General features: G+C 64.0%; 2 protein-coding genes across 6 annotated transcripts in view; one reads left to right on the top strand and one right to left on the bottom strand.

Annotated features, from left to right (window-relative positions):
- CACNA1H (calcium voltage-gated channel subunit alpha1 H) overlaps window positions 1–23045 on the top strand; it is a 29217-nt gene extending 6172 nt beyond the window's left edge. The window contains exons 3-35 of one of the 4 annotated variants that reach the window (XM_060172666.1): window positions 8475–8593; window positions 8691–8824; window positions 8977–9074; window positions 9321–9480; window positions 9766–10066; window positions 10161–10253; window positions 10510–11266; window positions 11691–12118; window positions 12358–12509; window positions 12967–13152; window positions 13300–13417; window positions 13805–13960; window positions 14045–14135; window positions 14214–14419; window positions 14689–15075; window positions 15165–15265; window positions 15347–15470; window positions 15584–15652; window positions 15751–15935; window positions 16116–16242; window positions 16330–16455; window positions 17103–17192; window positions 17279–17471; window positions 17667–17684; window positions 18436–18587; window positions 18998–19047; window positions 19126–19259; window positions 19386–19456; window positions 20018–20096; window positions 20520–20641; window positions 20760–21153; window positions 21461–21582; window positions 21661–23045. In XM_060172666.1, the coding sequence (XP_060028649.1) occupies window positions 8475–8593; window positions 8691–8824; window positions 8977–9074; window positions 9321–9480; window positions 9766–10066; window positions 10161–10253; window positions 10510–11266; window positions 11691–12118; window positions 12358–12509; window positions 12967–13152; window positions 13300–13417; window positions 13805–13960; window positions 14045–14135; window positions 14214–14419; window positions 14689–15075; window positions 15165–15265; window positions 15347–15470; window positions 15584–15652; window positions 15751–15935; window positions 16116–16242; window positions 16330–16455; window positions 17103–17192; window positions 17279–17471; window positions 17667–17684; window positions 18436–18587; window positions 18998–19047; window positions 19126–19259; window positions 19386–19456; window positions 20018–20096; window positions 20520–20641; window positions 20760–21153; window positions 21461–21582; window positions 21661–22509 (6392 nt within the window). In that variant the 3' untranslated portion in view covers window positions 22510–23045. Of the gene's footprint in view, window positions 1–8474; window positions 8594–8690; window positions 8825–8976; window positions 9075–9320; window positions 9481–9765; window positions 10067–10160; window positions 10254–10329; window positions 10435–10509; window positions 11267–11690; window positions 12119–12357; window positions 12510–12966; window positions 13153–13299; window positions 13418–13804; window positions 13961–14044; window positions 14136–14213; window positions 14420–14688; window positions 15076–15164; window positions 15266–15346; window positions 15471–15583; window positions 15653–15750; window positions 15936–16115; window positions 16243–16329; window positions 16456–17102; window positions 17193–17278; window positions 17472–17666; window positions 17685–18435; window positions 18588–18937; window positions 19048–19125; window positions 19260–19385; window positions 19457–20017; window positions 20097–20519; window positions 20642–20759; window positions 21154–21460; window positions 21583–21660 lie in introns of those variants that run through there. The other 3 variants (XM_060172663.1, XM_060172665.1, XM_060172667.1) reach the window with 3 other exon arrangements.
- A 289-nt stretch (window positions 23046–23334) lies between these two features.
- LOC103117937 (tryptase gamma) lies at window positions 23335–25696 on the bottom strand. 2 transcript variants are annotated; one of them, XM_007528071.2, is made up of 6 exons: window positions 25623–25696; window positions 25239–25265; window positions 24582–24753; window positions 24075–24340; window positions 23815–23960; window positions 23335–23737 (listed from the first exon to the last, which is right to left on the bottom strand). In XM_007528071.2, exons 1-6 carry the CDS (start codon window positions 25666–25668, stop codon window positions 23450–23452), a joined length of 945 nt encoding a protein of 314 aa, XP_007528133.2. In that variant the 5' UTR covers window positions 25669–25696; the 3' UTR covers window positions 23335–23449. The 2 variants fall into 2 exon arrangements, with proteins under 2 accessions (XP_007528133.2, XP_060028262.1); XM_060172279.1 differs by having other exon boundaries at window positions 23335–23584.
- Between the last annotated feature and the right edge of the window lie 580 nt (window positions 25697–26276).

Here is a 26276-nt window from a genome sequence, read left to right as displayed (position 1 = left end):
TTGGGGCCCAGGGCTTCTGTTCTTCTCTCCACAGGCTCCTGCCTTGTGGAGGTGCATGGAGTCTGGTCCCCCGTGGCAGGGGCTGCACCCCATGGCTCATGCCATCATGCCATTATGGGGGGGCTCAGCAGGGGCAGACCAAGCGACACTCCTAGGCCAGGCTGAGTCGTCAGGGGGGCACCGCTCACACTCCTCATAACTCCTCTTGGGCCGCTGGGCGTGTGGCACAGAGGGCGTGTGGCGCGTGCTGCCCCGTCTCTACCCGCCCCCACCCTCTGGAGTCTCAACACCCACACACGGAATAAAAAAATTATTAATGAGCTTGGCGCTGTTGCCGTGGGAACCGGCCAGTAATGAATCTCTGGGGCTCCCTTTACCTTGGCGGAGCACAGAGACGACAGGGTTCCCACGAATCCTGTTGCCCTGGCAACGCCTGTCACTAATCCCAGCCGGCTTAGCAGGGTCATCTAGTTACATAAACCAGCGACTTCCCCGCCACCCCCCACAGCGGGTACCTGGGATCCACAGAACCTCCCCCCACGCCAGGGCCTGATGGAGCCTGGGGCCTGGGCTGGCTTGTTGTTTGCCCCATATCCATCTGTCCATCTGCTGCAGCCCAGAGCTGGGCCAGAGCCTGGGGAGTGGAGGGGTGCTGGTGTCCGAGGACAGCCTGGATGACCAGACCCCTCAGCTTACAGGGGCCTCCACAGTCCCCCCCAATGCACCCCCCTTGTGGGGCCTGACTGCAGCAGACTACTACTGCACCTGGGGGTGCTGTGGAGACCCCTGAGTCAGAAGGAGCAGCCACTGGTCATTGGCACCTTCACCTGCCCTGTGTGTGCTAGGCTGGAGACAGGCTAGTCTAGTCTGTTGCTGGGGAAGGCTTCCTGGAGGTGGAAATGAGGGGGCAAGGGCAGTACACAGATGTGTGTGCCCCCAGGCCCTCCTTAGCTTCTGGAGAGTGGGGGTCTCAGTGGAGTGCCCAGAGTGAGACCTTCTACACCCCCTAAGTGTCCAGCCCCTCACACAGGCCTGGGCTGATGGTGGGCTACCCCTGCTGGGGCCAGGCCAGTGGGGAGCGGTGGGGGGCCAGGATGCCCCAGCCCCATGGCTGGTCCTGCAGCCCCCTTGTGCGTAGGGACCCGCAGCTGGACGTGGGGGACCTAGCCCAGAAGCAGCGCTGTGCCCCCTGCAGGATCACTCGAGGACTGCGGGGCTCCCGGAGGCTGGGTGTTCCCTGCGTTTGACAAGCAGCCACAGCCCCGTAGGGACGCGTTCCCTTCCTAATTTAGACTGTTTATATGCAGCGTTCCTGAGACCGTGACACCCCTTCCTGAGCGCCGCCCCAGGCTACTGGTGGGCACAGCTGGACACTCTCAGGACCCCGCCCCACCTCTGCTTCCCATGTGCTGTCTCTGGGGTCCCCTGCTTCTGTGGGAGTGGGCTACAATCTGGGAATCTGGGGAGACTGGGCAGACCCCCCCCACACATACACACCATCCCCTTTGTGAAAGAGGAGGGAGCCCAGGGCGTGGGGGGTTGTGGCCTCAGGCAGGACCCCCATGGCACAGTAGTGGAGGAGTCCATGACCCCCAGGGAGCCTCACAGACCGGCCTTGCATTAGCCTCTCTGCTGAGGAGCAGGTGAGGGCCTGGCTGGCTTCCCTGCTGCCATGTCAGCCAGGCTTGCACCCTTGCACCCTCCCTGCTGCCCCCAGCTGTCTGCAATATAGGGCTCTGGGGGCTGGCCTGGAGGCTTCCTACCTGGAGGGCCCTCAGTCAGCTGCCCAGCATAGTAGGTGACCAGCTGTCCTCAAGGGAAGTTTTCCAGATACCCCCTAGTAGTGACCCTCCCCCCATGTCCTCATCCCACCCCCTGAGGTGTCAAGCCCTTCAGGACCCTTATCCAACTCAAGGAATCTTCCAGAATTAGGAAAGAGGAGCTGGCCACCTGCAGCCCCCACACTGAGTGGGGAAACCCTGAAACAGAACAGCAGGTGGCACCAGGGTGGGGATTCCCTGCTTGCTGGGTGGAGGCTGGGTGGGTGCGAGCGTGAGCTCGGTGATGTGCCGGGGCCCCTTGGGGTGTGCTGTCTGCATTGACGTGGGCAGTGGGGCCCAGGGGCGCCATCACAGGGTATTTCAGCAGCCATGAGCATGAGTCCCATGAGCACCTTCTCTCGGGAAGCCCAAACCTGCCGGGAAGGTCACGGTGAGGCCATCCCGGGAGGACCCGGACCCAGACATGGTGCAGGGAGCCCTTTGAGAAGTGGGGTAGTGGGAGGTGGAGGGGCAAGTGAGGAAGTGCCCATCCCAGGGCCCCACACCCTGTGAGCTCCAGAGAAGTGCCAGTATTAGAAGGCAGCTGGGCAGAGGGGGTGCCGGGGGCTCTGCACCCCAGGAAACACTTGCCTTGGAGGAACCCTGAGGCTGCAGTCAGGAGGCTGGGGTACTGTGGGGGTTCCTGTGGGAGCATGGAATAAGACAGGAGCCTGGAGGGGCTAGCCCACCTTTCTCCCCACACTCATCCCCTAGCTGGACCCCTGGCCCAGCCCCCAGCCATGCACCCCTACTTGCAGCACTGGTGGGGAGGCTCCTCATTGTTTAAAACCCGAGTTCAGTTGTTCACAGAAGCCTCCTTCTTCCTGCCGGTTTCCAAGAATTCCGCCCGACATAATGGATCGAGTTATTAGGGGATCGATTCAGCCGCGGTTGGCTGGAGGGGCGCCAAGAGGATGAAGGGTCGGCAGCCAGACTCCCAGGAGGCCTGTGGTCAGCCCCCCCCTTCAGCCAGATGCCTCAGCCACTGTGGGAGGTGGGGTGCAGGGCCTGACTGAGCCCCGCCCCCAAGAGACCCCGCTGAGCTCAGCCAAGCCAGCCTGGGGGTGGGGAGCTGTCATTGAACACTCTTTGAGAAGGGGGGCTTGACCCTTGGGCACCCCGTGAGCCCTTGGATATAAAGTGCAGGGAAGGATAAGCTGCCTTATTCCTTCCTGAGGGATCCTGCCCAGCCACCCAGCCTGTGACCCTGTGGCCACTTTTCAGGTGAATATGCCCTCACCTTGGAGTGAGGTCCCCAGCTGGGTACCCTCAGCCTGGAGCACCTCGCCTGCCTGCACCACATTTCTGGAGACTTCTCAGCACTGTAGGGTGGGGAGGGCAGGGTCCTGCCTGGCGGTGCTTTGCAGTGGGGGCAGGGGCTGGGCTGCTTGGGGCCAGCTGATCGGGGGTCTGAGTGGAGACAGGGCAAGCCTTCTCTGATCACCTCAGCAGCCAGAAATCTCCCCAGGTCTTTTCACCTTCACTTCTGGAATCCCAGTGGTGTGGCGACACCTGGGGGCTAGCCAGCCTCTGGCTCTGTGGTGACAAAGTTGAGGGATGGCTTTGTGCTGGAGGTCCTCTCAGGCCATGCTGGAGGGGTCAAAGGAGGGTCAGGGCACCCCATACTCTTATATCCTGAGGTGGGGACTTGGGAACACCCAGCCACAATGGGTCTGGGTAGAGTACGGGAGGGGGTAAAGTGACAGGAGGTGGCCCCAGGGATCAGCCACTCTGGAAGAACCCAGAGGACTCCACAGCTACTGTCCCCTGAGGGGCCCAGCACTGGGATAGGTTTGAAGGCCCTGTGAGGAATTGTCAGTAGGGGTCCTGGGCCAGCTCCACTCCTGAAATTCCCCACTATTCATACATGTGACCGGGGTGGGGCATGACAGACGCTCAGTCTTCATGGCAGAGGGGGTGCTGGGGTAGGGTGGGGGGAGGAGGGCTCCTTGGGCCTCTCTAGGGCTCAGGGACCAGGTATGGGGAGGGGGTGTGTCTGCAGAATCATGGGACCTCTGAGATCTGGGGGGATGTGCTAAGGAGGAGTGGGACTGCACCAGGCCTTCACTTACCCACCCACCCCCACCCACCCCCACCTCGCCTCCACTGGCCTCTGTAAAGCTGGGCCTTGGAATCTATGTTTCCCTCTTACTAGGACAGACTTCCCAGAGGCCCTGCGGCAGGAGCCTTCACTTGTGGAGAGGATCCAACTGCCAGTGTTGCCCCCCAGCCCCCAGCCCCGATCCTCAGCAGTGGGCAGGCTGTCTCCCAAACCTCTGTAGGAGCCGCATTCTCCTCCCACAGAGCCCCCCAGGCAGACTGCCTGCTTCTTGGCCCAGGCCACCCTGCACCCTGTCACCCCTGCCCTGGGCGCTCTCTGGTGACAGTGTGAGCCTCTGTCCTGCACCCTGTCCCCACACAGTGCTGTCACTGCTCCTGAAGCTTTGGACTGTGACCCTTAGGTGAGCACACACCTGCAGCTGCTTGGGGCTTGGGGGGGGGGTGCACAGACCTCCATACCTGGAATCTGGAAGGTTCTGGACACTGCAGGGCTCCACTGCTGTCAACACTGGGAATCAGCCTCCCCAGACCTCTCCTGGGGCTCAGGGCACCACACTGGGACCTCGATAGGGGGGTTCCTGGAGCTGATGAGTGAGCCCCACCTCCCCACCCCAAAGTGCAGGCTCCGGGCCCTCAACAGGTGCCTACTTGGGCAGGATCCTTGGTGGGAGCAGTGCCTGTGGGAGTTCCAGGGGGTGGGGGCTGTGGACAGAGATGGGGTAGGCTGAGGGGTGCTTGGACCCAGTGGTAGTGCCCCAATCCTGGGAGCCCTTCTGCTCACCCCTTCCTACAGGAGCCCTGGCCTAGCGCCCTGGGACCAAGCGCCATTCCCAGGGACAGGCCCCGGGCTCACTAATGCAGCCTCCACAGCTGCTGGGCTATTTCTGGCTGAGAATTCCTGCCCAGGGCCTCCAGGGTGGGTGGGGGTGACTACCCTGAACCCTGCTGGCTCAGTGCCCACACCCCCTAGGGTCTGGGGTGGGGTGAGAGAGCCCTCCAAGGGGAGGGAGGGAGGGGCCAGAGTGGGCAGAGCTTTTCTGGAGGTAGGCAGGGTACCTCTACTCCAGGACAAAGCCTGAGGGGGGGTGGCTTCTAGGAACAATGCAGAGACCCTCCTAGAGGCAATGTGTGTGTGTGGGGGGGTTCCTGGGGGTAGTGCAGAGGGCAGTGTGGGAGGGTCCCCCCTGGAGGCTGAGTTGGGCCGTGCCGTGCCTAAGGCTAGAAGAGATTCAGACTGGAGTTTCCATGGCCGTCTGCCCGTCTGTGCCGTCTGAAGGCTGAACAGGCCTCAGGTGCTCGCATGGAGGTGGGCATGGTGCTGCCTCTCGGGTGCCTTGAAGCAACTGCAGAGCAGCTCCGGATGAAGGGCCATGGGTGTCACAGGGTAGCAGCAGAGTGGAGCTTGCAAGCCCCCAGTCCCCCGAGAATCCGTGTGTGTGTGTGTGTGTGTGTGTGTGTGTGTGTGTGTGTGTACACAAATGTGCCGGGTATGCTACATGTGTTGGTTCTTAGGGTGTGTGCTCACACCTGGGGTGCAGGCCTTCTGCCCTCAGCAGATTGGTGGGGACAGCACCCTGGGCATTAGAGGAGCCAGTGCCTGTGTCTGCAGGGGAGGGGTACCTGCCCTCTAAGCACCAGCTGAGGGGTGGGGTAGGCAGGTGGCTGGCTTTAGGATCCAGTGTCCTGTAATGCCCCCTGTCCTGCCAGGGATGTGGGCAGTATGTCTGTGGGGACGCTGTGGGGGTCCCTGTGGACAGGTTCATGGAGGTCTTTGGGCAGACATGAAGGTCCCTGTAGGGGGTCCCTGTGGACAGGTCCTGTGAGCCAGCCCCAGCCTCAGCAGTGGGGTATCCTGGCACAAGGAGCAGGCTGGAGAAGCTGCCAGGCCAGACCTTGGGGTGAAGGGCAGGGAGGGGACTTGGCAGGGAGCCTAGCGTGGGGATGATGAGTCCCAGCCCTAGGCAGGCCCTGGTGGGGGGGCTCCAGACCTTGCTCCCCAAGGGAGGCTTGCTCTCCCAGGGACAGGCCTGTGCTCCCCTCCCCGTGACCCCGGCCAAGGCCGAGAACAAACAGCTCCATGTTTGGCCGGCTCTTCCCCATTGCCGGCCATGGAGCCTGAGTCACACTGGCTGTGGGGGTAGGGACAGGGCCCCCACAGCAGGGTTATGCTGGCCCTGGGGGTGGGGACGGGTGGGGGTCTAACCTGGATGATAGCTTGGGACTCAGCTCAGGGCCAGTTTGGCTCAGGCCTGGGGGCAAGGCCTGGATCTGGGGGTCAAGAGCCTCAGGTAACCCCACCTCCACTCCCTAGATCCTGAGTTCCTGGATGACTGTGGTGGTTCTGAGGAGATCCCTCAGCGAGCCCCCGAGTGGGGACTTTGGTGCAGGTGATCCTAGAACACCCCGTGGGACCCCAAGGGCTTCCATTCTGTGAGCAAGGGGAGCAGCGTCACCCTGGGGAAGCACTCTGAACCTGAGTGGGTAGATACTATGGGCCTGGGAGGTGGGGGTACCATGCACCGTGAGTCTTGAGGCTGGGGGTACCATGCACCATGGGAGCTAGGACACTCAGGCCAAGCCCACAGGCTTGCCTCATGGAGCTTAGCTGAGCAGATGCTGGGGGGCTATAACCTCTGCACCGACTCTGGCACCTTCAGGGAGGAGGCGTGTCTCCAGGTCACCGCAGCCTCTGCTCTGGGCAGGTCAGTGGCTGTTGATTTGGGGTGTGTGCACCTTCCCCATCACCCTGGACAGTGGAGTGCCTCAGGTGGGGCTCTGTGCTGCGGGGCTGGGCAGGTGGCCCCTCCGTGAAGTTGGGGGTTGTGAAGCCAGCCCATGGAGAGCTTGGTGAGGGAACCAAGGTGCTCGTGGACTTAAGGAAGGAGGATCCTGGGCAGACAGTGGCCTCGCCTCACCCTCACCAGGTCTCAGGCCAGGGATGGGCACACTACACCCTGCCCGTCCTGCCCTGGCTAACAGCGGTGGGGGAATGTGGGTGCCCCTGCCTCCCTGGTGCAGTCCTGGTCTGTGTAGTGTCTCCACTGTGGACCACAGTCAGAATGGATTCTGATTTGTAGAACTTGGTTCCAGACCTAGAGGATTTTTTTTTCTCCTCCTGGGTTACTGCTGAGGCCTGTGCCATGCTTGCACTACGAATCCACTGCTTCTGGAGGCTATTTTTCCCATTTTTATTGCCCTTGTTGTTATTGTTATTGGAGTTGTTGGATAGGACAGAGAGAAATCAAGAGAGGAGGGCAGACAGAGAGGGGGAAAGACCTGCTGACCTGCTTCACCACCTGTGAAGGAACCTCCCTGCAGGTGGGGAGCCAGGGGCTCTAACCAAGATCCTTACACCAGTCCTTGTGCTTCACACCATGTGCGCTTAACCCACTGCACTACTGCCCAGCCCCATCCAGGAGGATTTTAAATTAAAAAGCAGAGGATCTGTAATTCAGCCATGGAGCTCTTCAGGCTGTGATGAGGGGCACTGTGTCCTCAGCTGCCCCGTGTGTGGTGAAGCAAGTGGGATGGGGGTGCAGCCCTGGCTGGGTGTGAAGGCCCCGCAGGGCACCACTGCTGCTGCCCCATGGTCTCACAGTGCTTCAGTGTGTTCTGTGCACCCAGACAAGGTGGAGACCCCAAGTTCCATTGCCTCATGGTGCTGGGAACCCCAGCCTTTCACCAGAGTGGATTCTGGGGCCCCCACTCCCACACACCTGTCATGCTGAAGGTTGGCCCTTAGCACTCAGGCCCTAGCCTACACCCCTGACTCTAGAGCCCTCTCTGGGGCCCTCAGGCAACAGTCCCTGGAGCCTCGGGCAGTAGGTGCCTGTGGTCTAACTTCCCATATGGGGACATGGGGTTCAGGGGAGGCTCCATCTAGGGGCAAGCCTGGGCTCCACGGGCAGCTCCAGGCCCCTTCCCCAGTAAGTGACATGGTGCCTGGAGTTGCAACCCTTCCTCAGAGCTCTGAATGGGGTGGGAAACCAGTTGATGGAGCCACAGCGCCTCCTGGTGGCCAAACTGGAGTAGGCGGGCTTCTCAGGTCCTGGGTGGCCAAGCCAGCCAGCTCACAGGGAGCTCGTGGGGATGCAGCATCCATGGACCCCCAGTCCAAGCTGGACACCTTCCCACTGGCAGAAGAGACATTTCTAGAGGGACCCCTCGGGCAGGAAGTGGAGGTCACTCATGTCTTTGCTCTTGACCATTCCTCCTTGTCCCCAAGGGCCCACCAGGGCTGCCCCTGCTCCAGTCACTCTCCATAGCCCAGGGTGTGACTAGTTCTGTGGGGAGGGCGGGCTTTACTTGCTAGTTGGTGGGTGTCTCCTGTATTGGAGGTTCAGGCTGCCAGCTTCCACCCCAAGTTCTGTGCCTCATTTTCCTCACTGTGTGAGGGACTGGGGGGTGGGTGTCCAGAGGCTGAGGGAGGGGCTAGAAAGCACTACCCACAGCGGACACTTGGGGCTCTGTCTTTCGGTGTCCAGCTGAGGAGGTGAGCAATGGGGTGTGGAGGGCTTGGCTTGACACCGGCAGCTGTGAGGTCCCGGGACCCCTTCCCTGCCCAGTTTGTGTGCATTGACCCTTAACTCACAGCGTCCACGTGGTTCGAGCACGTCAGCATGCTGGTCATCATGCTCAACTGTGTCACCCTGGGCATGTTCCGGCCTTGTGAGGACGTCCAGTGCCGCTCTGAGCGCTGCCACATCCTGGAGGTGGGAGCTGATGCTGGGTGGGGACCTGGTGAGGAGAGAGGAGGGGCCCCAGCCTCCTAGCCAACTTGAGTGACCCTCAGGCCTTCACCCCCACCAGGCCTTCGATGACTTCATCTTCGCCTTTTTTGCGGTGGAGATGGTGGTGAAGATGGTGGCCCTGGGGCTGTTTGGGCAGAAGTGCTACCTGGGGGACACGTGGAACCGACTGGACTTCTTCATCGTCATGGCAGGGTGTGGCCCCGGGCCCCAGGAGAGGGGTGGGGGGCCTGCAGGGTCCAGGGGAGGTGGATATCAGCTGAGAGCTGAGGGTCCACAGCAGGGATGATGGGGTTGCAACCCCCGAATGGGGCTCTGTCCCCACCTCTGACCCTCTGTCCCCCCAGCATGATGGAGTACTCTCTAGACGGACACAACGTGAGCCTCTCTGCCATCCGGACAGTGCGTGTGCTGCGGCCCCTCCGTGCCATCAACCGGGTGCCCAGTGAGTGGCTGAGACTCGGGGGCCACACTGCCCACCGCCCACCCCCCTGACCTGAGTCCTGGTGGCTTTGACAGACCTCTCCCTTGAGGAGCCACACCCCCCCTGGGGTCGCTAGTCCCACCAAAGGGAGGGGGCCAGGCCTTCTGGACACAGCAGGGAGTGTAAGACCCCCCAAGAGCTCAGGGTTTGCGGGGGAGCTGAAGTGGGGGGGTGTCCCAGGAGGCTATGTGCTCCCCGCCCCCGCAGGCATGCGGATCCTGGTCACGCTGCTGCTGGACACGCTGCCCATGTTGGGCAACGTCCTCCTGCTCTGCTTCTTTGTCTTCTTCATCTTTGGCATCGTGGGAGTCCAGCTCTGGGCTGGCCTGCTGCGCAACCGCTGCTTCCTGGACAGCACCTTTGCTAGGTGCGTAGACCCGACCCCATTGGCTCTGCCCTCCAGCCCCGCCCCTAGGTCCTGATAGGCTCCTTCCTCCAGCTCTTCAGAGCGGTAGGCTCCTCCCCCAAGCCCCGATAGGCCCCTCCCTCCAGGCCCCGGCCCCAGGTTCTGATAGGCTCCCCCTCTAGGCACGCCCCCTCAAGGCTGATAGGCTCCTCCCTCAGGGCCCGCCCCTCCAGCCCCTAATAGGAGCCCTGTCCGGGCTTTGGCTCCTATCTCTCAGCTGACACCAGGCTCACTCATACCCCCCAGGAACAGCAACCTGAGCTTCCTGCGGCCCTACTACCAGCCGGAGGAGGGCGAGGAGAACCCGTTCATCTGCTCCTCACGCCGAGACAATGGCATGCAGAAGTGTTCGCACATCCCCAGCCGGCGGGAGCTGCGCGTGGAGTGCACGCTGGGCTGGGAAGCCTATGGGCAGCCGCCGGCCAGCCGCAACGCCTGCATCAACTGGAACCAGTACTACAACGTGTGCCGCTCGGGGGACGACAACCCCCACAACGGCGCCATCAACTTCGACAACATCGGCTACGCCTGGATCGCCATCTTCCAGGTGGGGCTCAGCGTGGCCCTCGGGCACACAGGACGAGGGGCAGGGCCCTGGGAGGCTCCCCAGCCGCAGTGTGTCCAGCTGCCTCCCTCCACAGGTGATCACACTGGAGGGCTGGGTGGACATCATGTACTATGTCATGGACGCACACTCCTTCTACAACTTCATCTACTTCATCCTGCTCATCATCGTGAGTGCCTGGAAGCTGGTGGCGTCCTCACCGCATGCACGGTTCCCTGAGCCCAGATGAGGTCCTGCCCCGGGTCCTCCAAAGCTCAGTGCTCCCTGACACCACACCCTCCCCGCCTGGTCCCAAGGCTGCACAGGCAGGGCTGCCCTAGGCGGGCGGGTCGGCCTCTGTCCTGCCCAGGGTAGGTGAGGGTGGGAGGGAAGACCACCTCCCTCGAGGGGACCCGGCCCGGCCCTGAGGCAGCGCGTCTCCCCAGGTGGGCTCCTTCTTCATGATCAACCTGTGCCTGGTGGTGATCGCCACACAGTTCTCAGAGACCAAGCAGCGGGAGAACCAGCTGATGCGGGAGCAGCGTGCCCGCTACCTGTCCAATGACAGCACGCTTGCCAGCTTCTCGGAGCCAGGCAGCTGCTACGAGGAGCTGTTCAAGTATGTGGGCCACCTCTACCGCAAGGTCAAGCGGCGGGGCCTGCGCCTCTACGCTCGCTGGCAGAACCGCTGGCGCAAGAAGGTGGATCCGAACAGCGCCCTGCACGGCCAGGGCCCTGGGAGGCGGCAGAGGGCGGCCCGGCACGCGGCTTCCATCCATCACCTGGTGTACCACCACCACCACCACCACCACCACCACTATCACTTCAGCCACGGCAGCCCGCGCCGGCCCGGCCCTGAGGCGGGCACTCGGGACATCAGGCTGGTGCGGACAGGGGCGCCATCCTCCCCACCCTCCCCTGACCGAGGGCCTCCAGACACTGAGTCCGTGCACAGCGTGTACCACGCAGACTGCCACGTGGAGGGGCCGCAGGAGAGGACCCGAGCACAGGCTGCTGCCACGGCTGCCGCTGGCCTGAAGCTGACCGCAGGTCTAGGCGCCATGAACTACCCTACCATCCTGCCCTCGGGGGCTGGCGGCAAAGGCAACCTCAGCCCTGGCACCAAGGGGAAGCGAGTAGGAGGGCACAGCCTGGGTGGCCCAGATGCCTATGAGAAGATCCAGCACCTGGTGGGAGAGCACGGTGAGGCTCTGATCCTGACAAGACCGCCTTCAACCCCGGGGGACAGGAGTGGTGGGGAGGGCTCAGCTCCCTTGGTTCTGATCCAGAGGGGCACCGCTCTATCTACCCAGTGGCCCGGCCAGCCACCCAGAGTGGACACAGCATCCCTGTTGCTGGCAGAGAGAGCCGCCCCCAGTGGGACCTCTTTGCCCTGTCAAGTCTGGCAGCCCTCTGGAGTGGCCCTGACTTTCTGGGTGGGGAGACGGAGGCTGAGCCCAGGGAGGGAGGGAGGGAGGGAGCCAGCAGCTTCTCATAGCCCTGCTGCCTCAACCTTGGTGCCAGTCCACCCAGGATGGCCCATGCTGGCTGGCACACCCGTGGGCTCAGGCCTAAGGCACCTGAGTGCTGCCTGCAACTAAACCAGTAACATCTTCTCCCCCCACAGGCCTGGGCCGGGTCCCTAGCCGCCTGTCCGGCCTGAGCGTGCCCTGCCCACTACCCAGCCCGCAGGCAGGCTCCTTAACCTGCGAACTCAAGAACTGCCCATACTGCACGGGTGCCCTGGACCAGGCGGAGCTGGAGCTCAGTGGCTCAGACAGTGGAGACTCAGATGGCGTGTATGAGTTCACGCAGGACGTGCAGCATGGTGACCACCGGGACCCCCTGCAGCCGCCCCCGGCTGACTCCCCGGGTGGCACGCGGAGGCGGGCATCCAGACGGGTGGCCCCCAACGAGCAGGAGGGCCAGGGCCATGTGTGGGGCGCCCTGAGCCACAAGCTGCGCCGCATCGTGGACAGCAAGTACTTCAACCGTGGCATCATGGTGGCCATCCTAACCAACACGCTGAGCATGGGTGTGGAATACCACGAGCAGGTGCGCCACCATCCTGGGGGCACATCTCCCTGGGCAGAGCCAGAATGGCCGGTCACAACCTCTTCCCACAGCCCCCGGGCTCCTTACCTGGCTCAGTCCCAGGGCACGTAGGGGCCGGCAGGCATGTTGAGACCTGGCTGGGCCATGCACACACGTGCACAGCGGCAGATGGGGGTGGGGTGGGGTGGGTGGAGGAGCCTGGGAGCAGCTGACCCTCAGCCCGCCGCCCTCCCGCGCAGCCAGACGAGCTGACCAATGCCCTGGAGATCAGCAACATCGTCTTCACTAGCATGTTCGCCCTGGAGATGCTGCTCAAGCTGCTGGCCTGTGGACCACTCGGCTACATCCGGAGCCCTTACAACATCTTCGATGGTGTCATAGTGGTCATCAGGTGGGCCCCAGGAGGTGTGTGTGGGTGGGGTCAGGCTGGCTGCAGGCAAGGGGAGTTGGTCCTGCCGGGTGGCTCCCTCCCTCCCTGAGCCCAGCCTCCATCTCCCCACCCAGAAAATCAGGGCCACTCCAGAGGGCAGCCAGACTTGACCGGGCAAAGAGGTCCCACTGGGGGTGGCTCTCTCTGCCAGCAACAGGGATGCTGTGTCCACTCTGGGTGGCCGGCCGGGCCACTGGGTAGATAGGGTGGTGCTCCTCTGGATCAGAACCAAGGGAGCTGAGCCCTCCCTGCCCCTTCTGTCCCCCGGGGTTGAAGGTGGTCTTGTCAGGATCCGGGCCTCACCACGCTACCCCACCCAGGCTGTATATGCCAGGGTTCAGGTGGTGTTCAGCGGGTAGGTGGGGGGCTGGGCACCCGCTATAGGCAGGGGGTCTCTGTCTTGACCGCCCGCCCACAGCGTCTGGGAGATCATCGGGCAGGCGGATGGCGGGCTGTCGGTGCTCCGCACCTTCCGGCTGCTGCGGGTGCTGAAGCTGGTGCGCTTTCTGCCGGCACTGCGGCGGCAGCTGGTGGTGCTGATGCGGACCATGGACAACGTGGCCACCTTCTGCATGCTGCTCATGCTCTTCATCTTCATCTTCAGGTGGGCGGCTGGCCGGGCCCGTGCCGGCTGGATCCCTGCATGCACGCCCCTGCCCCCGACCCCCGACAGTGCCCCCCCTTTCTCCACACCCTCCTTACCACCACCACCCCCCCGCCCGCACCCTGACCTGGGTCGCCCTGCCCCCAGCATCCTGGGCATGCACCTCTTTGGCTGCAAGTTCAGCCTGAAGACAGACTCAGGGGACACGGTTCCCGACAGGAAGAACTTTGACTCACTGCTCTGGGCCATCGTCACCGTATTCCAGGTGAGCCGACTGTCATCCAGGCTCCCCAAGAGCTGTGTATCAGGGAGCTCTGGGGAGGTCTTGACTGGGGGCAGTGTGCTGGGGGCCTTGTCTCCTTGGGGGTGTGGGGGAGGCCCTGACTCCTGGGGGGGGGGTATGGAGAGGCCCTGACTCCTGGAGGGTGCTGGGGGGGCATGACTGGGGGAGCTTGACTGGGGGTTACTGAGGGGGTCCTGACTCCGTGGGGGGGTGCTGAGGGGCTTTAGTTCCTGGGGGGCCCTGGGGGGCTGTGACTTAGGGGAGGTGCTGAGGGGGTTGTGGATTAGGCCCTGACCCTGTAGGGAACGGTGATGGGTGGCCCTGACTCCAGGTTGCCCGGGTGTTCTCACCTCTGTGTCCACTTGGCAGATCTTGACGCAGGAGGACTGGAACGTCGTCCTCTACAACGGCATGGCCTCCACCTCATCCTGGGCTGCCCTCTACTTTGTAGCCCTGATGACCTTTGGGAACTACGTGCTGTTCAACCTGCTGGTGGCCATCCTGGTGGAGGGCTTCCAGGCGGAGGTGAGGGGGTGCAGGCTGCGAGGGGCTCCCCTGAGGTGCTGGCCCTGCACCCCTAGAGCTCAGGGCCCATTTCCCTGGGTACAGGGTGATGCCAGCAGGTCTGACACGGATGAGGACAAGGTGTCTGCCCACCTGGAGGATGACCTGGACAAGTTCCGGGAGCTGCAGGCCTCAGGTGTGTGGGGGGCACAGGGGTGCAGGCAGAGTAGGTCTTCTCCCCGAGGCCCCCTGGACACAAGCATCTGTCCATCAGAGATGAAAATGTACCCACTGGCCATCACCCCCAATGGGCACCTGGAGGGCCAAGGCAGCCTGCCTCCACCGCTCATCACACACACGGCGGCCACACCCATGCCCACCCCCGAGAGCTCACCGCCCCTGGATGCCCCTAGCCTGATGGACTCTCGGCGTGGGAGCAGCAGCTCTGCAGACCCCTCACCTGGGGACCAGAAGTCACTGGTAGGGGACTTCTCCTGAGGGGGTGGTTCAGCCCCAGTGGGGCCGGGAGAGACCAATGTGCCCATGGTTCCTAGAATTAGAAGGAAGACCACCTCCCTAGTTCAACAAGAGACACTTCAGAGCTGGGGACCCACACAAGGGGCCAAGACAGGGAGGTGGGGGTGACCCACGCAGGGGTATGTGATGACTCACACAGGGGACCCGGGTTGACTGAGCCACAGGTTTAGGTGTCAGGGCCGAGGGGTCCCACTCACCACCCACCCCCACAGTCCAGCCTCCGCAGCTCTCCAAGCGCCGCCTGGGGCACCCACAGCGCCTGGAGCAGCCGACGTTCCAGCCGGAACAGCCTGGGCCGAGCACCCAGCCTCAAGCGCCGCAGCCAGTGTGGTGAACGGGAGTCTCTGCTGTCGGGCGAGGGCAAGGGCAGCACGGACGACGAGGCCGAGGATGGACGGCCGGGCACCACCCCACTGAGGCGCACAGAGCCCCTGGACCCCCGCGGCCCCCTGGCCCTACGGCCTTTGCCACCGGCCACACTCCTGTCCGCCAAGCTGCCTGGCTGCAACGGACAGGTGCTGGCCCTGCCAGATGAGTTCTTTCTGCGCATTGATGGCCACAAGGAGGACCCGTGCGAGCTGGACGATGACATGGAGGACGTGAGAGCCGCCCACCTCGCTGGGGTGGAGCTGGGGGATCCTGGGGCCAAGCGTTGGGGATGGGGACGACCCTGAGTGTGTCCCCCCAGAGCTGCTGCGCCCGTCTGCACAAGGTCCTGGAGCCCTACAAGCCCGAGTGGTGCCGACGGCGGGAGGCCTGGGCCCTCTACCTGTTCTCCCCACAGAACCGGTAAGGGAGGGGTTGACTGGGGGATGGGGGACAAGGGAGGGGGCTCCCTGGACACCTCTCACCCGCCCCCCCCCACCCCAGGTTCCGGGCTTCCTGCCAGAGGATCATTACTCACAAGATGTTCGACCACGTGGTTCTGGTCTTCATCTTCCTCAACTGCATCACCATCGCCCTGGAGAGGCCCGACATCGACCCGGGCAGCAATGTGAGGCTTGGTGGAGGGGGCATCATGAGTGGGGCGCAGTGTGAGGAGGGTGGGTGCGGTGTGAGTGGGGTGCAGTGTGAGCCTCCCACCCACCCTGCCCTCCCTCCCCTCAGGAGCGAACTTTCCTCAGCGTCTCCAACTACATCTTCACCGCGATCTTCGTGGCTGAGATGACTGTGAAGGTATCCCGTTGGGAGGGGGTCCACACAGTGCCCGTCCTGCTCTCCATTCCCTCCCCGCCCACAGGCCCGCCCCTGCCCTTCCCCTGCTCTTTCCCTAGGTGGTGGCCCTGGGCCTGGTGTCCGGTGAGCACGCCTACCTGCAGAGCAGCTGGAACGTGTTGGACGGGCTGTTGGTGCTGGTGTCCCTGGTGGACATTGTGGTGGCCATGGCCTCAGCGGGCGGAGCCAAGATCCTGGGCATCCTGCGAGTCCTGCGCCTGTTGAGGACCCTGAGGCCTCTGAGGTGGGCGGGGCCTGGGCAACAAGTGGGCGTGGCCTGGTCTGGGGGCGGGACTTGGGCGTGTCTGTTCTGGGGGCGGGTATGAAGCTGGAGGGAACCCCCTGTAGTTAGGAGTCCCTGCACAGACATGACTCTAGGTAGGAGCTGCCCCTCACGGGCTCCCTCCCTGCCCTTCCTGTGCAGGGTCATCAGCCGCGCACCAGGCCTCAAGCTGGTGGTGGAGACACTCATCTCGTCCCTAAGGCCCATCGGGAACATCGTGCTCATTTGCTGCGCCTTCTTCATCATCTTCGGCATCTTGGGGGTGCAGGTGTGTCTCTGCAGCGGGAGCACCTAGGGGAAGGGGAGCCCGCCCTGGCCAAGAGGCCGTAAGTAACCCTGTCACCCCTCCTCTCAGCTCTTCAAGGGGAAGTTCTACTACTGCGAGGGCGCAGACATCAGGAATATCTCCACCAAGGCCGAGTGCCAGGCTGCCCACTATCGCTGGGTGCGGCGCAAGTACAACTTCGACAACCTTGGCCAGGTGGGCAGGGTGGCAGGACCAGGGACTGCAGAGGAGCTGGGCACAGGCAGGAGCAGGGGATGAATTGGATGGGGGTGGGTGAGACCAGGGACTGCAAAGGGGTCATGCAGAGGTGGGGACCAGGGGCTGGAGTGGATGGGGAGGTGGGACCAGGGGCTGGAGTAGAGTGGGGGGTGGAACTAGGTGGTGGGGTGGATGGTGGGGTGGGACCAGAGGCTGGAGTGGATGAGGGGGGTGGGACCAGGGGCTGTAATAGAGTGGGGGGTGGAACTAGGTGGTGGGGTGGATGGTGGGGTGGGACCAGAGGCTGGAGTGCATGGGGGGTGGGACCAGGGGCTGGAATAGAGTGGGGGGTGGGACTAGGTGGTGGGGTGGATGGTGGGGTGGGACCAGAGGCTGGAGTGGATGGGGGGTGGGACCAGGGGCTGGAATAGAGTGGGGGGTGGGACTAGGTGGTGGGGTGGATGGTGGGGTGGGACCAGAGGCTGGAGTGCATGGGGGGTGGGACCAGGGCATGGAATGGAATAGGGGGGAGGGACACGGGGCTGGAGTGCAGTGTGGTGGTGCATCTGCAGGGGCCCTGGAGGGGCAGGCCAGGTCCGTGGAAGGGGGCATGGGTAGGCAGTCACACACAGTTCTGCCCGCAGGCGCTGATGGCCCTGTTCGTGCTGTCGTCCAAGGATGGCTGGGTGAACATCATGTACGATGGGCTGGACGCTGTGGGCGTGGACCAGCAGGTGCGGTGTGGAGGGCTGCCGGGACACCCCGACCCTTCCCTAGTGCTCGGAGGCCGCCCGACGGACCCATGCACCTCTGCCCGTAGCCCGTGCCCAACCACAACCCCTGGATGCTGCTGTACTTCATCTCCTTCCTGCTCATCGTCAGCTTCTTCGTGCTCAACATGTTCGTGGGCGTGGTGGTGGAGAACTTCCACAAGTGCCGGCAGCACCAGGAGGCGGAGGAGGCGCGGCGGCGCGAGGAGAAGCGGCTGCGGCGGCTGGAGCGCAAGCGCAGGAGTAAGGCCCGCGCCTGGCTGCCCGGCTGGCTCTGCCCGGCCGGCCCTCCCACGGGCACGGGACCCCGAGGCCCACCCCAGCGCGCAGGGCAGCAGACCCGCCTGAGTACTCGCCAGGGGGTGTGGGGGGCTTCCTGCAGGAGGGCGCTGCGTGTCCCCGCTGCGGCCGGCTCAGACCGTCTCCTTGTCTTTCCAGGCACTTTCCCCAGCCCAGGTACCTGCCCGCACGGCCGCATGCCCACTTCTGCGGCTGCTGCTCTGCTACGGGCTGGCCTGGCCTCTTCCCTGTCGCTGCCACGGGGAGTGTGCTGTGGTCGCTGCAGGGGGTGCTTGGGGCAGGCCAGACAGGCCCTGTGGGAGGGAGGGAGGGTGCTCCCCTGCCTGGTGCCCGTGCTGCTGCCAGCTTGTGCCACCCGCCTGCACATGTGCCTGGCTTGTGACCTGCTGTGCAAATGCTGCCTCCAGGGAGCTGGCCTGGCTGTCCACCCCCAGCTGCACCGGCTGAGCCGGGCACTAGTGACTGCCAACCGAAGGCATGAGGGTCATGGCAGATGGTGCCTGTGTGCCCAACCTGCATGTAGTTCTGTGGCCGAGGCGGGTCCCTGCGCCCCCCTGCAGAGGGGCAGCTCTGCCACCCGGGGCCTTAGGGGCTGCCCTGCCCCTGGTGGGGTGACAGCAGGCAGGACTTAGAAAACTGGACCCACTGGGGCACAGCCAGGGTGTCTGTCCTCTTGGGTCAAGGGCCTTGCACCCCTGGAAGTTTTTGGGGGGGTAAGAGGCGCAGAGGAGGGGTGGAGTGCCTGTCCCCAAACCTCCTGCTGTCCCAGTGCAGTGGGCTTTGTCTTTCTTAAGGATGGGCTGACCTGCTGGGGCCCTCCAAGCCAGCAGCAGGGCCACTCAAGCTCCCCCCAGGGTATCCACCCCGAGGCCCCACACCCTCGGCCTCACAGCACACTGTCCCACAGAGGCCCAGCGCCGGCCCTACTATGCCGACTACCCACCCACACGCCGCTCCATCCACTCGCTGTGCACCAGCCACTACCTGGACCTCTTCATCACCTTCACCATTGGTGTGAACGTCATCACCATGTCCATGGAGCACTATGACCAGCCCAAGGTGTGCCGGCGGGCCCCCGGGGATGTTCCTGGGTGGGCGTGCTTTGCGGGGGCCGTCCCCTGGCAATGCTCATCAGAGGAAGGGCCCCACCCCCTACCCCTTGCCCCCTGCCCAGGCCAGGCTCACTCAGGGTCATGTGGCAGGGGAGTGTCAGCTGGCCCTCCCACGGGCATGGGACCCCAAGGCCCAGCCCAGCACGCAGGGCAGTGAACCCACCTGAGTACTTGCCAGGGGGTGGGGGAGGGCCTTCCTGCGGGAGGGACGGTGGAGAATAGGTGTGGCCGCAGTGAGGCTGAGCTGGGGCCGGGCAGGGTCCTGCGGCCCCTTCAGCGCCCAGCCTCTGCCCCCAGTCCCTGGACGAGGCCCTCAAGTACTGCAACTACGTGTTCACCATCGTCTTTGTCATCGAGGCCGTGCTGAAGCTGGTGGCCTTTGGGTTCCGGAGGTTCTTCAAAGACAGGTGCGTGGGAGTCACCTGAAGAGCTGGGAGGTGCTGCGTGGCGTAGGGCTAGGTGGCTGATGCCCCCCGCCCGGGCAGGTGGAACCAGCTAGACCTGGCCATCGTGCTGCTGTCCATCATGGGCATCACGCTGGAGGAGATCGAGATGAACGCGGCGCTGCCCATCAATCCCACCATCATCCGTATCATGCGCGTGCTCCGCATCGCCCGAGGTGCGCCCACTGTCCCTGGCCCTTCTCCCCTGGTGCTGGGGCAGAGCTGGGTGTAAGCGGGTATCTGGGTGACCCGGGGGCAGAGCTGGGGAGGGTGACACTGGCCCTGATGCCTGGCTCCCCTAGTGCTGAAGCTGTTGAAGATGGCCACGGGCATGCGGGCCCTGCTGGACACAGTGGTGCAGGCGCTGCCCCAGGTAGGCGGCCAGAGGAGGGTGACCTGCGGGCACTTCATGGTCTCTCTGGAGACATAAGCTCCCTATGTGGGAGGTGACCCTTCAGTGACCAGGACCAGGTCACCAGAGAAGACCAGGGTTGCCTAAAGAGGGAGGTGGGCGTCTAGGTGGGTGACGTTTGCAATGCGGGGCAGGACCCTGTGTGGTCGGGCTTGGTGTGAGGGCGGAGTGCACAGGGGAGTGCAGAGGGGTAGGGGTAGGGAGGTGGGGGGTCATATGAAGAGGGGGTGCCGAGTGCAGGAATAGGACCACGTGTGGAGGGACGGGGCCTGGCTGACCCCCAGTGACTCGTGGCATCCACCTATGGTTGCATTCTGCCTGCCACACCCTGTGTCCCGGCCCAGCCCCTGGCCATCTGTCCATGGCAGTTGAGAGCCCCTGCCGCAGCACCACAGCCATGAACAGAGTGCCTAAGTCCCCTGTCCCAGGGAAGCCTGCCACCATCTCTCCAGTGCAGGGAACTGTGGGCCCCCAACCTCTACCCTTTGAGCCTTGACCCCTGACGCACGCTTCTCTCTGTAGGTTGGGAACCTTGGCCTCCTTTTCATGCTCCTGTTTTTTATCTATGCTGCCCTGGGAGTGGAGCTGTTCGGGAGGCTGGGTGAGCTTCGGGGGCTTATCCCTACACTCTGAGGGTGGCCCCTCTACACACACACAGGGCTGTCTCCCCACACTCAGGGCTGCCCCCCACACACCTGAGTTTGCCTCCCCACATGACAGCCAGGACAAGCCCTGGGAAGGGGGGTGGCTTGCACACACAGTCAGGCCTAGAGTTCCACCCCCAACCCCCAGAGCCAATGCTGTGACTTTCGTTTGAAGTTGTTGCCAAGGCCAGGACCACTTCATATCCCCTCCCAGCGAACCCCCATTTCTTCCTGAGACCCCCTGCATGCCTATGTGGTGGCTGTCACCACCTTAGGCCCTGAGAGGGACTCTGCCCCGACCCAAGCTGTCCATGGAGGCCCAGGGCGTGCAGACCAGGGAGGCCAGTTGGGGGGGCGGGGCTGACACATATCCCTTGCAGAATGCAGTGAGGACAACCCGTGCGAGGGGCTGAGCCGGCATGCCACCTTCACCAACTTCGGCATGGCCTTCCTCACGCTGTTCCGGGTGTCCACCGGGGACAACTGGAATGGCATCATGAAGGTGCGGCGGGGTTCGGGGATGGTGGCCGGGCGTGTGGCAGTGCAGGCTGGTGCAGACGGGGTGGGGTGCCAAGCCAGGTGGGGGTGGGTGCCTGACTAGAGCCACCCTTCCCCTGCAGGACACACTGCGCGAGTGCACGCGCGAGGACAAGCACTGCCTCAGCTACCTGCCGGCCATCTCGCCCGTGTACTTCGTCACCTTTGTGCTGGTGGCACAGTTCGTGCTGGTGAACGTGGTGGTGGCGGTGCTCATGAAGCACCTGGAGGAGAGCAACAAGGAGGCCCGTGAGGACGCCGAGCTGGACGCCGAGCTGGACGCCGAGCTGGCCCCGCCGCCCGCCCCCCCGCCCGGCCCCGACGACGCGGGCCTGCTGGTCGTACGCAAGGTGTCCGTGTCCCGCATGCTGTCGCTGCCCAACGACAGCTACATGTTCCGGCCTGTGGCACCTGCCCCGCAACCCCCGCGGCTGCAGGAGCTGGAGCTACGCGTCTGTCGCGGCGGAGCCGCCTCGGGTATGGCCGCGAGGAGGGGCGGGGCCAGAAACTGGGCAGAGCGGTGGATGGGGCGGGGCGAGAAGGGCTGGGGTGGGGCCTGGGGCGGGGCGGGAGAATGGAGAGGGGCGGGGCCTGAAACGGCGTGGCGAGGAGAGGGGCGGGGCCACAAACGGGGCGGGGCCACAAACGGGGCGGGGCGGGGCCACAAACGGGGCTGGTGTATAGGGCTGGGCGAGGAGGAGCTGAACACTAGACGGTGAGTGGCCGGTGAAGCCTAGAGCCTGGGCTGGCATCTGTTGGCTCAGCCGCCCTCCCCCCTACACAGGCTCCTGCGCCTCCGCACTCTCATTGCCTGTGGAGTCCTGCACTTCCCTCCAGGTGCCCGCAGCTGCGGGCAGTGACACCCCGCACACCAGTTCCCCCAGCCTCAACCGGCTCTGCAGACAGGTGAGCCCTGGCTTGCACAGGCTCTGCGCACTGGGAGGGCCCTGTAGGGGCGTGCCTCACCCACCTCTGTCCTCGCAGGAGGCAGTGCACACAGACTCGCAGGAAGGACAGACGGACGCCCCCGGGGACAGCTGGGGGGAGTCTGGAGGCAAGACCCCTTTGAGGAAGGTGTCTCTGGGGGCAGCCTTGCGCTCCCCACCACCCTCCCCCAAACCAGCCAGTGTCCGCACCCGCAGACATCCCTTTGGCCAGCGCTGTGTGTCTAGCCGGTCAGCAGGGCCAGGCGGGGAGGAAGCTGAAGCCCCTGACCTAGCAGACGACGAGGTCAGTCGCATCACCAGCTCAGCACGCAATCCTGTGGCCTCCACCCCCCAGCCCTTCCTGTCCTTGCCTGAGCAGAGACGGGCTCCAGAGGAGCCGGTCACGGAGCCCGGCGCAGAGGACAAGGCGCGGGGCCCTGAGACAGAGCTGGGTCTGGGGGCGCGCAGGAAGAAGAAGATGAGCCCCCCCTGCATCTCTGTGGACCCCCCGGAGGAGGATGAGGGCACAGCCCGGCCTCCTGCATCTGAGGGCAGCAGTACCCTCCGGCGCAGGACCCCCTCCTGTGAGGCCACACCCCACAGGGACCTGCCAGAGGCTCCTGAGGGTGACCCCGCAGCCAAGGGGGAGCGACGGGGTCCAGCGAGCTGCCGCTCAGACCACCTGACCATCCCCAACTTTGCCTTCGAGCCACTGGACACCGGAGGCCCCGGCGGTGGGGACATGGAACTCCCAGAACTCCACCCAAAAGAGCCTTGTGTACCCTCCAGGGATGCCCCAGAGAGGGTGCGGGGACTGCACCTCAAAGCCCCCCAGAGCCCTCCAAAGATTGCAGGGAGCCCTCTGGCCACCCCTACCCCCACTGACACTTTGGATGAGCCCGTGTGACTCAGGGTGCAATCCTACTTGGCCATGACAGTGGACTTGGGGTGACCTAGAGGGTGGAGGCCCCAGCTTGGGCACCTGTGCCAGCAGAGGAGCTGGGAAGCCAGCCCAGGAAAGGGATGGGGTACTTGTCCTAGCCCAGCAGAACCGGGGTGGCCCTCGGCCACCAGCTGCCCCCCAACCACCGGGCAGGGACCCCAGGGGCCCAGGCGGGTCCTATGAGGAGACGGTCATGTCAGGGGCCCGGGGCCAGAGCCCCAGTGGACACCCAGCCCAGAGTGTCACACAGCCCACAGATTCTTCTAGGCCACGCCTCACATCACGCCACCCTCGTCCCGTCTCCCTGCTGTATGTGCTGTCAGTGCACAGCACCAGCAGTGTCTTGGGTTGTAGGGACCTCGCAATAAGACTCCCCACTGCAGGGCTGGCCACTGCCTGCACTGCCCTGTCCATACGGAACAAAGGCTGCAATAACTGTGGCAGGTCACTGGCTCCTGTTCCCGTGCGTGGGCAAAGCAAATAAACCTAACTTATTCAGAGCCTGTGCCTGGGTGGGTGGGGGGCATGGAGGGTGAGGCTGGGTGGGCTCTGTGGGAAGAGCAGGGCACTCCCAGGTGGACCAGGGAGGGCCTCCTGTGTGTGGCCTCGGCCCCAGTGTCCCCACTCAAGAGACCCAGTGCTGAACTGTTCCCAGAGGGAACAGGCCTGGGGACCAGCATCTCAAGTCTGGGGGACACCAGGACAGGAAGTTAATCCCATGACTGGGGTGTGACAGTCCCACTCCAACCCCCTGTGGGCTGGCACCCACTCAGCAGTGACAGAGCAGCTTTGAGAAACAGGTTTTATTTTGGAGGCTTTGGGGTGGAGGGGCTGTGGCCCCAGTGTGGAGAGGGGATGACTGGCATTGCTGGGGCGGGTATCTACCCTGCAGACTGCAGAGGCTTCAGGGGCCTGGAGCCGGGCGGGGGCACTGCAGGGAGTACTTGGCCCCCAGGATGCAGGCCAGCAGCAGGAGCAGGAGTCCGGGCAGGAAGAATGCAGCCAGCAGGGGCAGCATGAACGGTGTGGGCCCCTGGGCCTGGATGTGCAGGTGGATCCAGCTCACGTAGCTGGCCACGCGGGTGTAAACCCCGGGCTTCTCGGGGCGGCCACAGCCCTCACCCCAGCTCACTATGCCCACCTGCAGCCAGGACCCAGGTGCCTTGCAGACCAGGGGGCCCCCGGAGTCATCCTGGGGAGAGCACCCTGAGCTCTGGGTAAGGCTGTCCTCCCATGCTCCCCCATCCAGTGGGCAGGCCACCCACTTACCTGGCAGGCGTCCCCAGGACCCTGGGCACACAGCATATCAGGCCGCAGGGGGCCTCCTCCCGGGCCTGGGTAATCCCTCAGACAACTCTCCATGTCCACCAGGGAGACCCGCGCCTCCTGCAGCTGGTACGGGGGCCGCAGGGGCTCTGGGGGGATGGTCACTGTGGGGGTGACTGTACCCCCAGGCCCCACCCTGACATGCTGAGACCGGCAAGCTGTAATGCAGGCCCAGGGACAGCTGCCCCACTGAGGGTCCTCACCTCCCTCCTGGGTGTGGCCCCAGCCAGTCACCCAGCATGCTGTCTTGGGGGGGAAGTCGTCTGAGGCCTCTGGGAGGCAGATGGGCTGCACCAGGCTGGTCAGGGTCACGGGGGCTGCAAGCTGCACCAGGGCAATGTCGCTGCTGCGGCCCGGGCCCCACACCTGGCCGCCATAGAGCACAATGCGGCTCACGGAGGAGAAGTGGGGGGACAGGCTGATGGTCAGCTGGCCCAGGTGGACCTGGTAGTCAGAGGCATTCAGGGAACTGTGAGGAGGACACCAGAGTGGTCACTGCAGAGGCCAGGGCCCTGCCAGACCCCATCTGCTGCCCCAAAGGGTGATTGAGGCTCATGCCAGCCTGAGTCCCCAGGGCTGACCCCAGGAAGGAAGGGGACCTAGAGGGGACCTCCGCCAGCACCCATGGGCACACCCCCAGATGACATCTCAGCAGACTGAACAGTGAGGCATGGGCTGGGCTGTGGGCCCCCAGGCAGAGGGACACTCACCCTGAGAAGCAGTGGGCAGCAGTGAGTATCCACTGGGGGCTGAGAAGGGAGCCCCCACACACATGCACACGCCGAAGCCGCAGGCTGGCCTGCCAGGGCCATGCGCCCGCCACTGCAGGCTGACCCCCTACAATGCGGCCTCCCACTCCTGGGGCCAGGGGCCGACCACAGCCTGAGAGGGGAGAGTCCTGGGTGGGTATACAGCCTTTATCCCAAAAGCCCTCCTGGCCACCAGTCTGCAGAAACTCCTGGGCCCCCAGAAGACACAGCATTCAGAAGACTGCAGACACCCAGGTGCCAGCCCTCTAAGCACCATGATCCACCCATGCACATTTTGAGACTGAAGCCCTGGGGTGGCCACCCGCTGGGCCTTAGTGCCAGGAGACAAGGGAGGAGATGCTTGGGGTCCCCAGACACAGGAAGGGGCTCTGACACCCTAGGAGGGCTGGGAGTGTCCTGGAACCACAGTGTGGTCACACAACACCCAATGTCACCCAGAGGTGACTAGGGGATGGACAGAAACAGGGAGCTGCCCACTCGGCCTGCCTGCCCCCCTTCTGGGCCTCCTCTTCAAGTCCCGCACTCCCCCCACCACACACACACACACACGCACACACACACACACACACACACACACAAAACTAGGTGGGCACGTACCAGGCTGTTGGACCCAGCAGGAGACACCTGGGGAGTGGGAAGGGCCTAGTGAGAGTGGGTTGGGGCTGCTGCCTTACCCCATGGGGGTGAGGGCTCTGGGTCAGCAGGAATCTCAAGGGCTTTGAGGACCCAAACAGACCCCTAGTCTGAGTGACTGAAGCCAAAGTCCGGTGGGGTGGGGCAGCCAGTTGGGTGGGACAGTGGCCAGCTGGGAGGCCTGATGCCTGGGCCCGCCCTGCCCTATGGCCTCACCCCAGGAGGAAGTCTCCGGGTCCAGGATCTGCTCAAGGCCCCACAATGGGGGAGGTTAGTCTCAGCCCCCGACTCCCCCCAGCAAGCAAGTACTGAGCTCTGGGAAGGAAGTGACAGGGAGCAGTCACCCACCGGGCAGAGCCAGCAGCAGCAGGAGACCACAGCACACCGAGGCCATGGTCTATGTCTCCACTTGTCCTGGGAGCCTGGTGCACTTACTCCCTAAGTGGGAGTACCCCTTCCTCCCACCCTGACCCACCCACAGCCAGGGCGGACTGGGTGGCTGGTGTCCAGGTGTCCAGGTGCCTGTTCCACTCCCCCGAGGGTGGGGCAGGGCTTCCTTCTCCTATGAGGTTCCCTCCCGGAACCCAGGAGTGCAGAGTCCTGTCCCTCAGCCCCCAAGTCCCTAGTGTCCTCATCCCCAGTACTTCCCTGCCTTAGTCACTTCCCTCTCTGGCATCCCCTTCCCCTGACCCTCAGCCACCACTCCCTAGCACGTCTGGGTCAGCACCCAGTACCCCGGCAATCTCCTCCCGGGTACCCCATCTCTGGCATCTTGTCCCTGCCCTCTGAGGCCCTGGGGCAGGAGCTTGGCTGAAGGTCGGAGCATATGTCTGTGTCCCCCGAGGTCACTATGCTCAACTGACATGGGGAGATGAGTGTTCCCCGGAAGTTCCTCTCAAACACACCTAGCGGCTGTCTGATGCTGGAGACTGAATTTCTAGAGGCACCCCACCCGGTCCCCCCAAGGGGACAGAGGCCCCACAGCACTGCCACACCCCCCAA

Source organism: Erinaceus europaeus, chromosome 15, assembly GCF_950295315.1.
Source record: "Erinaceus europaeus chromosome 15, mEriEur2.1, whole genome shotgun sequence".
In the NCBI taxonomy this organism is placed as follows: domain Eukaryota; kingdom Metazoa; phylum Chordata; class Mammalia; order Eulipotyphla; family Erinaceidae; genus Erinaceus; species Erinaceus europaeus.
This window is presented reverse-complemented; position numbering and strand designations above follow the sequence as displayed.